General features: G+C 51.1%; 4 protein-coding genes across 4 annotated transcripts; 1 reads left to right on the forward strand and 3 right to left on the reverse strand.

Moving 5' to 3' along the window:
- Positions 1 to 250: 250 nt before the first annotated feature.
- On the reverse strand, positions 251 to 2,431 carry adB (adenylosuccinate synthase ADE12). The gene is made up of 4 exons (XM_025661191.1): positions 1,990 to 2,431; positions 1,810 to 1,878; positions 1,306 to 1,757; positions 251 to 1,232 (listed from the first exon to the last, which is right to left on the reverse strand). The coding sequence occupies exons 1-4, from the start codon at positions 2,030 to 2,032 to the stop codon at positions 522 to 524; spliced, it is 1,275 nt and encodes a 424-aa protein (XP_025510275.1). The 5' UTR covers positions 2,033 to 2,431; the 3' UTR covers positions 251 to 521.
- Positions 2,432 to 3,562: 1,131 nt separating this feature from the next.
- BO85DRAFT_431666 (elongation of very long chain fatty acids protein) lies at positions 3,563 to 4,709 on the forward strand (the record flags this gene model as incomplete). Its single annotated transcript, XM_025658345.1, has 2 exons — positions 3,563 to 4,279; positions 4,374 to 4,709. The coding sequence occupies 2 exons, from the start codon at positions 3,563 to 3,565 to the stop codon at positions 4,707 to 4,709; spliced, it is 1,053 nt and encodes a 350-aa protein (XP_025510276.1).
- A 409-nt stretch (positions 4,710 to 5,118) lies between these two features.
- Positions 5,119 to 8,712, reverse strand: BO85DRAFT_202999 (DnaJ domain protein). Its single transcript, XM_025654554.1, has 4 exons — position 8,712; positions 7,116 to 8,612; positions 6,909 to 6,990; positions 5,119 to 6,853 (listed from the first exon to the last, which is right to left on the reverse strand). The coding sequence occupies exons 2-4, from the start codon at positions 8,302 to 8,304 to the stop codon at positions 5,503 to 5,505; spliced, it is 2,622 nt and encodes an 873-aa protein (XP_025510277.1). The 5' UTR covers positions 8,305 to 8,612; position 8,712; the 3' UTR covers positions 5,119 to 5,502.
- A 1,465-nt stretch (positions 8,713 to 10,177) lies between these two features.
- Positions 10,178 to 13,516, reverse strand: BO85DRAFT_384105 (positive regulator of purine utilization; the record flags this gene model as incomplete). Its single annotated transcript, XM_025656536.1, has 3 exons — positions 10,178 to 11,116; positions 11,170 to 11,222; positions 11,275 to 13,516. 3 exons carry the CDS (start codon positions 13,514 to 13,516, stop codon positions 10,178 to 10,180), a joined length of 3,234 nt encoding a protein of 1,077 aa, XP_025510278.1.
- Between the last annotated feature and the right edge of the window lie 1,598 nt (positions 13,517 to 15,114).

The following is a 15,114-nucleotide window of genomic DNA, read 5'->3' on the forward strand; positions in this document are numbered from 1 at the left end:
AAATGGCCGATGTGCCGGCAAAGGTATCTATCATCCTTCTACCACAGTATGACAGTGCGAAGGGGATATGTAGGGCCTACGACCGAATTATGATCTTTGATGCTGTGGGAATTACTTTGTTTACTTGGATTTTGTTGATAAAGGTCTCGTTGTGCTGGAACGACTCGATAGGAAACTCATGTTGTTCATGCCTAAGGCATTTTTCCCGTACCCGATTGCCGACAAGTTACAGGCAAGGAGAGATGATGGACGTTGGAGGATGCTGGAACCGTGGTACCTGCATTATGGAATATAACTATTTAATATAAAGCAGCTACACTTCTTTGAAGATAGCAAGTAAATTCCCAACTGTACTCTATACCCAACCATCGTCTACCTCTAATGAGCCAGTTATCACATCATCCATATACACATTGCATACGAAGCCTTCCCGATTGCACCGGGTCTTTGGATATTATAAACAAACACAATGAAGAAGAAAACACAAACCTTTTGTCATGAACGGTATCTAGCGACCACTTTTACTCGCGACAGATCATGTGGTCACGAGCAGGACCAGTACCGATCCACTTGACGGGAACACCGCCCAACCCGCGCTCAATGTACTCGATATACGCGCGAGCATTGGCAGGCAGGTCCTCGTACTTCTTCACGCCCATGGTGTTGCTCTTCCAGCCGGGGAGGGTGACATACTCGACCTGGACCTTCTCCAGGACTTCCGGATCGGCGGGCATCGTGTTCTCCGTACGGGTGCCGTCGGGCAGAATGTACGCGACACCGACCTTGATCTCGTCAAAGTCATCGAGCACGTCCAGCTTGGTCAAGTTAAGAGCGGTGTAGTGGTTGATAGCGTGGGAGTAGCGGCACAGAACCATGTCGAACCAACCGCAACGACGTCTACGGCCGGTGGTGACACCGAACTCCTTACCCACGCCCTGCAGCTTGTCGCCGAACTCGTTCAGCTGCTCACTGGGGAAAGGACCCGAGCCGACACGGGTGGTGTAGGCCTTGACGACACCGATGATGGAGCTGATGCTGGTGGGGTTGAGGGAGAGGGCCTGAACGGCACCGCCCAGACCGGTGGACGAGGAGGTCACGAAGGGGTAAGTGCCGTGGTCCAAGTCCAGCATGAGAGCGTTGGCGCCCTCAACGAGGGTGTTAGGGGCGTCCTTGTACTTCTGAAGGAAGGCCAATTGGTCGACAATGTAAGGGCCCAAGCGTTGACGGTAATCCTGGTTTTGTTAGATGCTCCTGGAAAGGTGCTTCCGAGACCAACAATACATGGCGAGGGAGAGGTCATCCTACCTTGAAACGAGCAAGTTCCTCCTCAACGTTGTACTCCAGCTCGCCGAATCTAGCGCGGTAGCCGGCGTCCAAAGAGCGCAGTTTGCGCTCGAAGAGAGCCTCGTCGAGAATCTCACCAACACGGATACCGCGACGGGCGGCCTTGTCACTGTAGCAGGGACCGATACCCTTGCCGGTAGTACCGACCTTGCGACCGCCCAGCTTGGCCTCTTCCAGGCCATCCACGACGGAGTGAAGGTCCAAGCAAACGTGCGCACGGTCGGAGATGAAGATGCGCTTTCCAGCGCCCTCCAGACCCTTGTCCTCCAGAGAAGCCAACTCCTTGAAGAAACTAGGGACGTGCACCACGGTACCGGCGCCAATCAGGTTGACACAGGCGGGGGAGACGAGACCGGAGGGAAGGATGTGGAAGTCGTAGGTCTTGTCACCGTGGACGATAGTGTGACCGGCATCTATCCATTCCATTAAACAATGGTCTCCGAAGAGAGAGAAGGAAAGACTTACTGTGGCCGCCAGCGGCACGGCAGCAGAGCGTAGCCTCCTGCGCAAGCATATCGGTAATTTTCCCCTTTCCTGTAATCGCAATAAATCAGCCATGCCCCAACTATGTTATTCCAATCAATCGATCAATCAATCGATTCAAATCGACCTGTGAACTGCCGGGTAAATAAGATGACAACCCACCTTCATCACCCCACTGACTACCCAGAACAATTGTGACACCCATGATTATTGAATTGAATGTAAAGCCACGAAATATATCTCAATTAAGCAGCTCAATTGCAGATTTACCCAGCGGTAAATGCGTTTGTGGTGTGCGTGCGAAGCAACAAGACAAAAATAGTCAGTCAAGATCGAACGGCAACGCGGGGCACTGAATGCGGGATGAAATGAGTCACTGATCTCAAGAGAGCAGCAGCAACAATCTCTAATAAAGTGACGTAAAAGAGGATAAGATAGAAGAGTAAAGATCAATTAAAGCACACTGAGACAAATCTTGGAAGATAATCTGCAGTGACTGGAGCAGCAACGTAGGTTCCGTAGAAAAACCTCGCGACCGTCAAAATCCAAAAGCCGAAAAAAGAACCAGCGGAGGGGAACTGGCTGCGGAGGCAAAGAATGATATATGGGCGGGCGGGCAGTCAAGTCAGCCAGCGGCGGGGGCCGGGACGAACTCGGTGAGACAAGAGAGGCAGAGCCACAGTTTACTATACAGAGTAACTACACGATAGCCATGAGTGATTCCTGCTACTAATCCATTCCTTTTACTTACTGGCTTACCATACCGTTACCCTCCAATCCGGTTCTTGGGCGGGCCTTTTCGGTGTTTCCCGCTTCCTCCCCATGAGTCCTTCTTAGGGTCTCCGTATTGCCGGTACCGGTGCTCGTTCCCCGCGGCGGGGTTCGGTCGGATGCGGTATTGGACGGCACAATACATCATTGCCTATTGAAGATTAGTGCCCTACGTACCCCTAAGCTAGGCGATTTGGAGGCATTTTGGGTCAGGTGATCTCGGCAGAGGTGAGTTATTATTGCCTACTTCGGCTAGAGACCCTCACCTCCAGAGAGGAGAGACACTAGGGAGGGTTTGATACAAGATCTATACAACAGCAATTGATATGAGTTGGCTAAGTAAGTACAGTGCTATGATGATGGACGGTACAAGGAGGACATATGAATGAGCATGGGGAAGACATTTTATTCCGGAATGTTAAAGACATGAGGACTTTACCATATGCAGACCCCCGGCACTAGAACATGCTACTCGAAGACTTTCACAGGCATTTTTTGGTGAGACTTTGAATGTTTACACATCACAGTAGAGAGTGGGGATGCAAGGGGTTACACGGGCATGAGGTTGGCCAGGGATGTACACAGTAAAAGTAGCACCCGAGGCACGCTACATTGCTATAATACTTTCGTCACTGATTTCGCAATAGCGAAAAAGTGAGGATTTATACTGTGCGGTAATTAACAAAAAGAGAAATACTACTATAATACAGAAATAGAACCGAATCATGGATATGATCAACAGGTTATCCGGAATTATAGCTGCTGCTGATTGTTCGTACACCATGCCGTGATGATACCAAGCGTTGACTGCTGCATTCATACGACTAATCTAAATGGCAAAGAATGTTCCGTCTTGCCCTTGTCTACTAGTGAAGCATTTTAAAGAAGGAGCCATGTCCCAGATGGTCCCAACTCGAAGAGGAAAGTACTGCAGTCTTCCCTCGAGTCTCTTCACAACTCCAGAATGAACAACTCTCTATCTCTGCACTTTTCTCTACCACCAGCTAATCTTATCCAATTCCGATCCATCCATCACACCCCAATTTTCCGCCCATTAGATGCAAAAAGATCCTGGAGTAGGCCATTCAACATATCTGCCGAGGTGTATGACTGTCCTCTACATGTCGCATTCCCAATCATCTTTGCGAGCTCATATGTCCTAATCATCATTTACCTCAACTCCGTCAATCGCAAAAGACGCCACAAGCCATGGCGACTGAGTCAGACTCGCTTCTTTCACTACCTCGTGCTTTTCCATAACATCGGTCTTTCGGTCTTCTCTGCATGGGTATCTTGCGGGTTGCTCTCAACAGTCTACACAAACCTACCGTCCATAAAGCAAGAGTCATATTATGTGCAGGTGGCCGCCACATTATGTCACGTTGAAGGAAGGCCCACTCTTCATACCAGCGTGCCCAACGCCACTGCCGCTGTATGGGATACTCATAATGGTGATGGCTTATGGCAGAATGGTGTGGGATATTTCTGCTGGGCCATGTATATGTCCAAGTTTTACGAGGTAACGGACACGATGATTCTGATCCTGAAGGGGAAAGAAAGCACCTTCTTACAAACATACCACCATGCCGGAGTCATGCTCGGTTCATGGGCGCTCATGCGTTCGACGTCGCCTCACTGCTTGGTGGCTGCACTTCTGAATAGCGGTGTTCATGCATTAATGGTCAGTCCATAAACTCCTTAGTACTGCTGCTGCTCCTGTATACGTTATATCTCTACGGGTAGTGCTAACCAGGGAGGACCCGGTAATCGTGCAGTACCTATACTATGCTCTCCGGACAATGAAAATAGCAATCCCCATACGCCTGAAGCGGACATTAACGGCTGTACAGATCGCGCAGTTTAACGCTGGGTATATCCTGGGTTTGTGCTATCTGTTCATTGCGTATGATGCACCGCATGCGCGCATCTCAGTTGGTGGGAATGATGTTCTCCACGTTGAAATGCAGCACACCGTGCTTCCCTGTCTCCATACACCAGGTCACTTGGGCGCGCTGCTGTTGGGGGGCTTGTATCTTGGGCCTCTGATCTATATGTTTGTTCGGCTATTTATCCGTTCGTATTTGTCTGCTGGGAAGGGAAAGATGGAATGAAACGATGGGATACCGAGTGGACTATTATTGCAAAGGACATGTGACCATGCCGGTTGTGTAGTAGTAGTTCAGTATGGAGTTTCCACCATGTCTAGTATCTGAGTATAGATGAGGAAACCTAATCACGGTTAAGTTTTCTGCGCCTTTATTTACTACAAAGCGCTAAGCACTAGATGCCATTTAAAAGTCCAAGTAGTAGAAAAAGTAGCTGTAGCAGTAGCAGTGCGAATACTGTATGTCTCAATTCATACAAATGAATAGTACTGAAAAGAATGAAATTATCTATTATTTAGTCTTTCATATAGACAGTACCTACTACAACAAAACTGACAAGTAATTGTGAGTTTCTTGTTCATAATTTAGTACTTAAAACTAAGTAGTAGATTCAACACTCCCAGACTTCGGAACGTGGCTTATGAAGATACTACTACGTAGTAGTAGGTATGATTGATAGAATAGAAGGGTAGTAGGTATGCTGCGACCTGCTACGTACTGACTAATTGGAAGACTGTAACTATGTAGGATTTCGAGGCGTGAAGAGACCAAGGGATGAGATGACAACTCGTTATTATACTCTCCATCCAATATCAAACGAATTCATGACCACGATAGACTATGATACATGTATGTTGTTCCCGTCTTCCAAATGCCACAGTAGTAAGTAGTAAGTAAGCAATATAACGCCAACGCCCATACCCAATGCAATCAGTAGTAGTAGTATCAATAATACTCGGCCGTCTCTAAAACGCCTCTGTCGAGCTATACTCATGCTCATGCTCATACCCCTCTATACCTATACCAACTTTCCCCCATTTAAAATCCACTCGCGCATCTCCCCAAGCTTTAGAATACACTCTCGGTGCATTTCCCTCGCGACTTCCCAATGCTTCATGACCTTGGCATCTTCATCCAGTCCGCGCAAGTAGGCGCTGAACCCGGCTTTGCCGCTGCCGGCTACCATGCTGTCGTCGCTTTCATTGCCATCAGCCTTTTTGGTGTCGTCTTCGTCGTCCTGGTCCGGGGCGTCTACTTTGAGACGCGCGGAGTCTCCAACGGCGCTGATCCAGTTCGGGGCCATTCCTGTCTCGATGGCTTCTTGGCGCGCGTTGAAATGGCGCAAGATACGGCGGTTGAAAGTGTTCCATTCGCGCATGTATGTGTTCATTTCTGCGGCGTAGCGCTCCCATGCTGCCCGGGGGAGACCGAGTTGTTGGGACCCTGCGCTGATGGGGACTAGCTCTGGTGCGGTTGGTCGTTTTGGTGGGTTCGGGCAGACTAATTGGCGGGCTCGGACATCGCGCATTGTCGTCCTGGGGACGTTGGGGCGGGACTCGAACGGGAGGTTGGCTTGGATGTCTTGCAGGTCGTCAATGCCGCCATTGCTGGTCGGTGTGAAGGGCATTGTGCTGGTGAGGTTGGAAAAGTCAAATGACTTCGTGTGATGGACCTTTCCTTTCCTGGAGGTTGGCCTCATCTTCGGTGGGGGCATTGCCTTCGCTGGGTCTTCCTTGGGTTGATCTTCCTTGACCTCGTCTTCCTTGGTCTTCTCTGGCTCTGCAGCTGGTGCGGTGGTGTTGACAGGCGGAACATCATCGACGTCCATAGCTTCTACATCAACAGTATCGGTTTTGGCTGGCTCTTGAGTAGTCTCTCCATTGATGGTGGACTCGGCTTCTTCAGCTTCAGTAGCCACACTGGCTTGGGCAGTGGGCCGGGGTTTAGCTCCAGGCCTGGTTTGCTTCCGAGGACTCTTCTGGCGCTGTGAGGCAGTTGGCTGTGCTTGCTTGGCGTTATCGGTAGTCGGAACGGCCCACGAGATGTTCGCCTTTCGCAGCTCCTCGATCCATGCGTCGGCAGAGAACTTCGCCTGGGCGAAAGGCGTGGGTTGTTGGGAAGTCGCGGACTCTGAGCGCGGCGATTTGGGGTGTGAGGCACCTGTAGAGCCCGCTGTTTGACCAAAGATATCTCGGTTCGCACTTCGACCTCGCGCGCGTGAATCCTGCGACTCTTTGTCTGACTGCGCCGCACCAAAGAAGTCTGTGCCTTCCCAGCTCCGGGCAAAGAATGGCTGACGGAGCTGCTCATGGCTGCTGCTCTTGAAACTCCTATTTGGGGTATGTGCGTCCGCATTGGAGGCGCCGGAGCTATACACGTAAACCAGTTAACTTATGACCTATTGATGGGTATAGTTCAACATACGCTTTTAGGGGACTCCCGTCGCCAAAGAATGCAGATGTATCGAATACATTCTTGGGTGGATTGGGTTTCTCAGAGTCAAGGCCTTAAGAAAAAGGTCTTCGTTAGCAACTAGACACTATCCTCATTCACCAACTCGGCTGCCCAACTACTCTTTTAAGGTTTTTAACCGCGGGCGGTAGACTAATTCTTCATGATGATATCGCTTACCAGTTGTCTTACGACTCTTCTCAGTGTGGAAGTCGCTGAACTTCTTATGGGCACGAAGCCGGCTTTTAGGGACCGCCTTGGGCTTGCGCGCCAAGAAGTCATCATCCTCCGAATCACTCGAGCTTGTAGATGTATAATTCCGGTTATCCTTCTTCAACTTGGGACTAGCGCTCCGGTGTCTGCCACTCTCCGGAGGAGTCGGGCTAGGTGGGTTGGTCCTGGGGCGGGGTTGAGGACTCGCCGTCGAATCGCGCATGCTAGCAGAGCGTCCAAGCCCGGCACTCGAGAAAAATGTGCGCTCTCCGCCAGCGGTGGCATATCTGCTTCTCACTCGTTCAATGTCTGGGGTACTTGTGTTCTCTGCCCGATGCTGCGCGGCTGCTGCCGATTTCCTAGCCGTGGGTGAGGGAGCCGGAGCGTAAAACGAGTTTGGCGTTTGCGAGCGCTCAGCCCGGGGAACGCTCGTATACGCAGAGGTATTGGCGGCCATGGGCTCATCGCCACCAGCAGCGCGCGGAGCGAATCCTTGCTTCTTCTTCGCGGACTGCGTCCGAGTCGGCTCGGGACTCGTCGGTTTGGGGGACTTCTTGAAGTACTCGTAGGCAGATTTAGGCCTCGGAGACTGCCCGTTAGGCTTAGGTGGGGTGCCAGCGTAACCGGTGCGGGGGTCAAAAGAAGACCAGCCACCCGGCATAGCATTGCCCTTCATCTCCTGGAACCCTCTATAAGCGTCGGCTCGTGTTTGCCCTTCATCTGGCCTCTTCTCCCATGCCTGTTTCGGGGCCGCTCGCGCGTAGCTAGCATAGCGTTGGGCGCCAGCAGATGGACTATGATGGAAAGACTGGGGACGGGTCTTCGGAGGTTGAGGTTTCGGAGTATATGGGGATGCATAGGGATTCGGAGGTGCCTTTCGAGCGGTATTGGGTTTGGGAGGGCCGTAGAGCTTGCCGTAACCGGCGCGCAAGCGATCCGTGTCATATTTCAGTCGTTGCTGAGGGTCACTGAGAATCTCATTTGCCGCCTGGATCGCCTGGAACTTGGAGATGAACTCCAGCTCCTTCCCGGGGTTTCTATCCGGATGGTATTTGAGCGCTAGCTTGCGAAACTGTCTTTTGATCTCCTCTGTTTCCGCGCTCGGGGTCAGACCCAGGTCGGCGTAGTAATCCCTCCGCACGTCCGCCTTGACCATTTTGAGAGAGTGACGGGTTCCCGAATCACTTGAAATGAGAGTGTACCACTATCGTCGCGCCAAGGTTCAATCGTGTTGTACACATGACCTATCACGAGGAAGGAACGGCACTGCAGGTCGGGCTGAGAAGAAGGGAAAGGCACAGGCGTGGCGAAGAAGAGCAGACCGGCAGAGAAGCAGAATCAACGTCCAATGGTCAGAAGCGCAGGAGAAAATTCGAGGTGCCCGCAAGGATCGAGCGAACGATCGGAGCCGGAAACCGAAGGGTTGCGGGGAGTACAACAAGGAGCGATGGTTTCACCGTTTCGCTGGCATTTCCTGGTTGGTTAGCATGGGGAATAAGCTTAAGCAAATTTGTAGCAGACACGAGGAAATAAAATTGAAGCAAATGGGGGGAAAAAAATCACCTGTGTTGCAACGTCAAACTAATACTGGAAGCGTTGCCGGGTGAGAAGAGTGTTTTGATTATGGAGAGCTCCACTCGATTCCAGCTTTAGTTTTTCCCCCTCTTAATAGGCTGCGCAATACCACATGATCCCACTTTCACAGTCTTTCCCAAAATATAGTTGATCCCACAAGGAAAGGAAGAAGAGAGAGAGAGAAAGACAGAGAACAAAAGAAGAAGGGAGGGGAAATAAAAGAGAGACGACAAGACAAGGCAAGACCGGTGAGGAAACAAAAGAGCTGGCAGCCTCAAAGAAAGAGAGATGCAGATGGATGGATGGGATGCTTTGCTTCCACTTTTCTCAGGTTCGCGTGGCCCAAGCGCCCCGCCGATTGGCCCGCCAGTCTCAGATGCCAGTTGGTGCTTTCCCCACTTGCGATCTGGATTGGCAGTCTTACAGCATCTCCAACGCATCTACCTACATCTCTTGTGATGAAGAAACAAATATCCCTCTCTATGAGACCCTTATATACCTAACTCTATATACTAACTATCATACTCGCCACTACTACCCAAACTTCAACCCTCCAACCCTCTCCATACATACAATCTCACCCTACAGCGCCAACAAGATGAAAATCATCTTAACACCACAGAACCCAAGAGTGATCCCCGATCGCTTTACTCAACTAACACTAGTAAACTAATTAATTAGTTAGTCAGGCTACTTTAGTGCCGCGGCCAACTCAAAGCGAGCGGATTACTACTACTAGTGACTAACTAACTAAGTAACTGACTGGAGACAAAACTAACTAACTTCTTGCTGCCCAATATGGTTCCATCCACGTTGGCCTCACCTTTGCTCTCGGCTGGGCACATTTACCTTTTAACGTGTGGATTAGGATTCAAACTTACGAGATAGGTAGATAGTAACTCTTAGTAGGGTGGGCTATGTCTTGGGCCCTGCTTTTTTTTTATTCTCCGATTCTCCGCCTGATGAAACAGCCACTAAATGTAAAGTAAAACGTCATTTCGGATAAGGTTTAGAGGCATAGATATTAGGTACTAGGGAGAGGGGGGTTACTATTGTGCAGGGCTCTTTGGGCTCGAATGATCTTTAATGTAGTATAATACATTAGGTGGTTTTCTTCACACTACACTACCGAGTACTACTGGTAGTTTTTAGCGGTGTGGAGGTTCAATACGGATGAAGAGCTCTGAGAGAAAACACACTATAGACCCTAACTAGTAATTATAATACTACGTACTATGACTCAATATATAATATGATATCAATAATATACCGTAACTAACCATGTACAAATAGTACGCAAAGTTAAGTTTTTTTCATAAGTCGTCCATCATCCAGTCACTCTTCTCTTCTCACACCATCACCCAGGGGAAATGTACTATAGACATGAAAGTATAGTAAAAAAGATATAAAAAAACCATCATCATGTCTTCCACCACATGCCGTAAAAAGAAAATCTACTGAGTTTCTCCAGATGGTCCGTTCCCTGCCCCACCGAAAAAGTAACCTTCTAAAATGTCGTAATTGGCGTTTTCGCTCCAATCATGTTGGAAATCCATCGCCATGCCGAAGCCCAGGTCAATCCCGACGCTGTGGCCCACGCCATGTCCCAATGACGGCATCGCCTGGAATTCATATTCACCCTGTCCGTCCGACCCGCCAGCCATGTGGCTGCCTTCAGCGGCTGTGGGGTCGAAGTCGAGAAAATCTAGGCTCAAACCGGAAGGTGGATGCTCATTCTCAGGGGTATGGTAGTGGGTGGCGGGTGGGTTCGCGTTGACGCTGTTTGGCGACGCGCTCTGTTGGGGGGAGTTACCGTAGTAGTACGACTGGTGCAGTTGGGGCTGTGGAGATACGGTGGTCTCATAGGGAGGATAGTATTCCATTGATGGGGTTCGCGGGGGATGTGGCCGCATCGTCCGATCGGGAGGGAAGGTGGGTGTAGGGGTAGAGGCTTCGGGGAACTCTGGTCGGACGGGATAGGGTCCTGGCAGTCTAGGTCCACTGTTGGGGCGTTCTGGGACGGCCGTGTTGTCGTTGAAGAGGTCTCCGAGGTTCATGTCGAACCGTGGCATTGGTCGCGATGGCCGCGGTTGGCCCTGGCCCTGGCCCTGTCGTCGGGCCGGCACACGTTGTCGGGGGTCCTGCGCATACCTCCCATACGGTCTGCTCTGGTCTGGGTGTGGCGCATTTGTCGGTCGTTGTGTGCTCCGGGTCGGTGCCTGGGTTAGATCTACTTGGGAGCCGAATCCGGTGGTGGACAAGCACATCTGAACCGTAGCTTTGCTCATACGTTCAAAGGCATCACGGCAGGCCTCTGCAGGCGGGCACTTGTGCATGAGATCTCCAAGTACGGATGTGGCTGCAAGGACGGTGAAGTCCACTTCGTCGAGGGTCTGCATATGGTTAGAATGATATCAAAGCAGCAGATCGCTAATAGAGGTCGTACCAGACGGCTGCGCACCAACGGAGAGTGCCAGATTGCGTACAAGAAGGAAATGCCTGAAAGAAGTCAGTCACGATACGCTACAGCCAAGTCAGCTAGATAACATACCCGCCATGAAGATGTGGTGAGTAGCCAAATACGTGTAATTGACCAACCGAACCCGGTGCATCTGACGATATATACGGATCACTTTTTGTCCAGCCTCTGCTACCTTATAGTAGATATCATCTTCATCTTCTGCCTCATCCACGTTAGAGAAGGACGGGCTTGACACATCCTCGGCCGGCATCATCTCATCCGCCAATTCAGCCGGTACAGTCAGACTTTGCTGATAAAGCATAATCACCGCTTGCCAGTAGTTCAACTCGAGGAACTCGATAGGAAATCTGACTCCAGTATCGCGACGCGTGGGCGCACTTTGCTGCCACTCCACAAGCCGCCGGTGGACGTCTCTACGCCACGAACGGAACGAATCGAAGCCTTGAAGGAAAGGGGAGGAGATGTCAGGGCGAATATGTCGTCTACCCACAGATGGGGCTCTCTGTCGAACGAACCGGGCTTGCTGATGCTGCAGCACATCTTGGATTTCGGACTGCAACAGACGCAGTTTGAAGTAATGATGCGCGGAGTGCTTATAACTCGGAGCACCCTCGGGAGGAGTCACAATTCCCGACTTAGTGATGTATTTGTCTTCTAGCAGAGATGGAAACTCAGTACTGATGGCTTGATCGCTGATCCCAAACGGACGGCCGACGCAGCAACTGACTAAACGATCGAAGCTGTAAACGCACCACCACAACCGGCGGCGCAGGTCGCGTACCCATTCCCGGCGTCCAAGCTCGCGGTGGTCGATTCGCGCTATAGACTTCTCTGCACTCTTCCCGGCTGTGCAGTTTATTGATTCCTCCCCGAGCGTGTCAATGTCGGTTCCATCTTCGTAGTGCAAGCCAAGATCGACTGCCAGCCGCATTGCCACACCAACAATGTACCAGAGACCAGGCGCCACAGGTCGCAGAAGGGCAAAACTAGCGAGGAGAAGCACTGCCTGTAGTTCCTCCAGAGCTCCAGACCCATCCCCGGATGCAGTGTTACCCAGGAAAGACTCCAGATGGATGATTGCAGAGGCATGATACTCTTCCGGCTGGTGCTGATGGCTTGAAAGCCGGGGTCGCTTGGATGAAGCTGAAGGAGAGTGGTCGCGGCCATCTTCCTTCTCATCAGAGGATGGCTTGTCCTCGAATATAATTCCAGCACCAATGGCAAATACAATATTGAGAATGTAAAGACTGCGAGGGGAGCGGTTCTTTTCATCTAGCGAGTATGTACGATCAAGCATCTCCATGAAATCAGCCCGGTGCAGAATGGGCATTTGTGGATTCGCATGCTCGAAATAGAGATTGGACAGCCTCTCAGCCAATTCTCGATCCGGGAATGCAGCACATTTCATCATAGACCTGGTCTGTAATCCAAAGAAGGAATCACGCATGCTACTTCCACCTGTCCCCGTAGCACTATGCGGCAAACGTTCATTTGGGCGCATTGGCCCGCGCTCTGCAACATTCCCTGGCACGGAACTCTTGACGGCGGCAAAAACCACGCGAGCGAACGAAATACCAGAGGTAGAGCCCAGATATCGGGGATCAGAGGTTCCCTGCACAGAGACCATGCCTATGTTCGAAACCAGATTATGTATGCGCCAATTGTCTTCCTTTTGCGAGTCCTGGTTGTTGTTCTCCGAAGTCTGACCAGTGGGATCGCTCTTTTCTCTTCTTAGCACGAGTCCATCCTTCTCCTTTTTCACCCACTTTTCGTTATTATCCGAGCCGCTGGCCCCATCACCGGCCGCTGGAGCCGAGCCTTCTGAGCCCACTGCCGGGGCTGGCGCAGTATCACTCCCAGTTTCGATCTTCACGGCTTCCTCCTCGTCGAAAGCGACAGGGTCTTTGTAGGATATCTGATGGTCTATCAATACCTTCTCCAGATACGCCACACGGGCCTCAAGAAAGTAGACATAACTGCGAGGGATTTCGCGTTTCGTTATCGGGTCATATCCGACACAACGGACACCAGCCTTCTCGCAGGACTGACATCGCGGCAGCCTCTGATCGCATCGGTTCTTCCGTAGACGACAACGATTACAGGCGGAGACATTTCGGAACGAGGATGAATTGGAGGTCGAGGGGGCGGCGGCGGCGGAGGCGGACTGAGTCGCAGGGCCGTCAGTGGCTGACTGTTGTTGCTGGTGAGATTGCGCCGACGGCTCTGGCGGGACGGAGGCAGGCTCGGTAGGCGGATGCGGACGTTTCCTCCCTATGGAGGTCGGCGAAGGAGGAGAATCAGGGTTCAGCATGACGAGAAGGGTACGCAGAAGAGTCGAGTAGACATGCGACCATGTCTCGGAGGGGAGAATTTGGAATCGGACAAGCGAGATGCGGAGATGGTGTACCGGAGACCCAGAACCGAATCAGCATTCATGATAAGACAACCCCCATGCGCTAATATGTTCTGCTTTTGCGCCTTTGTTCTTCGAAGACCGGGGTATCCGATTCGATATCCGGGGACAGCGATTCGACGGAGGGCTGACTCGCCAGTGCTGTCCCGATGCTCGGACTTTTCGTTAGTGCCGCGATCCGACAGGACAGAAAGGCGATATTATCTGGACGGGAGGGCACAGTCGCTGCGCATGACGGAGGGGACCGGTCGCAGCAGGAAGACGCGGATAGGCTAGACGGGGGGTGTGAAAGGACGGACTGGATTATGGACGACTGATGAGTGAGAAAGAGAAAAAGCAAGCATCAAAAGTCAAGATAGGGCAAAAATTGGTGGAGTTGTTTGAAGGGCACCTTTGGGTCCGGTACCTAGGTAGGAACATTTAGTATCGTGGTTAGTGCCGCCAGCCGGCACTAGTATCAGTAGTGAGAGGCGTACGTATGTCAGTCAAAGAGTGTCAGCTGGGGAAGCAAAACAATGGTAAACCAGTACTGTAGATGCAGCAATTGATGCCAAGTGAACGATATAGAGAATGACAAGAATTGCACTGAGGGAAACCAAGTCCAGGTCCCAGGTTCACCGTTGATGCTGAAGCGAAGTTGTCCGAAGCCGAATTGGTGACAATACCGATACCACTGGACTTGTTCCACGTGACACCGCCCAACGACACTGTGTTATGATTGGCTACTGATAAGCTGGGGCCATAGCACAGATGAAATTTGTCATCCGAACCGCGGCCTGTCAGTCCTAGTAACTAACAAGTAACGTTAGTTAGCTAAGTAGCTACTTAGTTAACTATGGGGAAGCACTACGGTTCATAGGTACCTCTCTTCCACTTCCTGTCAATCCAGAAGATCGCAGCTTACGGAACTCGAAGCAATGCGGTAGCGCACAGCGCTAGACTCAGAGACGAATCCTAGATCATATTCCTACACGAGCTCTTATAATGACCGCTTAGAGTCAGTTTAGTTGGAAGGATGGTGGCTAGGTACCCTTCCAACACCAGCCCCCCTCCCCTCGTTGATCTCAGCTGCACCCCCGCACTACCAGAGGACGCGACAGCACTACTACAGGTGGCATAGCTGCAAGGCGTGGCTAGTCGGAAGAGGGGAAGGTTGCATTACTCAGTCAGAGCCTCGAGGAAAACTCACTCAGACCCCGACGACCGAGCGGAGGGGCAAGGTACAACGAATAGTACCAGCATGAAGGTCACTATCACTATGGAGGATATTGCCAGTATCTACTAAAGAATATTGATGGCGAACACTACCAAGTACGGTTCAAGAAACTCTGTGTTATGTCTTTTAATTCGACAGGGCTAAGGAGAGATGCTGCTGCTCTCTACCTTGCCCCCAGCAATGAATTTCTTCTTCTTTCTTCTCTGCAAATAGTGCGGTTGAATGTAGCAATAATGACAACGAGCCTCCCAGATGCATGAAATCATATGCGTGCCCAATG

The sequence above is a fragment of the Aspergillus piperis genome (genome assembly GCF_003184755.1).
Source record: "Aspergillus piperis CBS 112811 unplaced genomic scaffold BO85scaffold_32, whole genome shotgun sequence".
Taxonomy (NCBI): domain Eukaryota; kingdom Fungi; phylum Ascomycota; class Eurotiomycetes; order Eurotiales; family Aspergillaceae; genus Aspergillus; species Aspergillus piperis.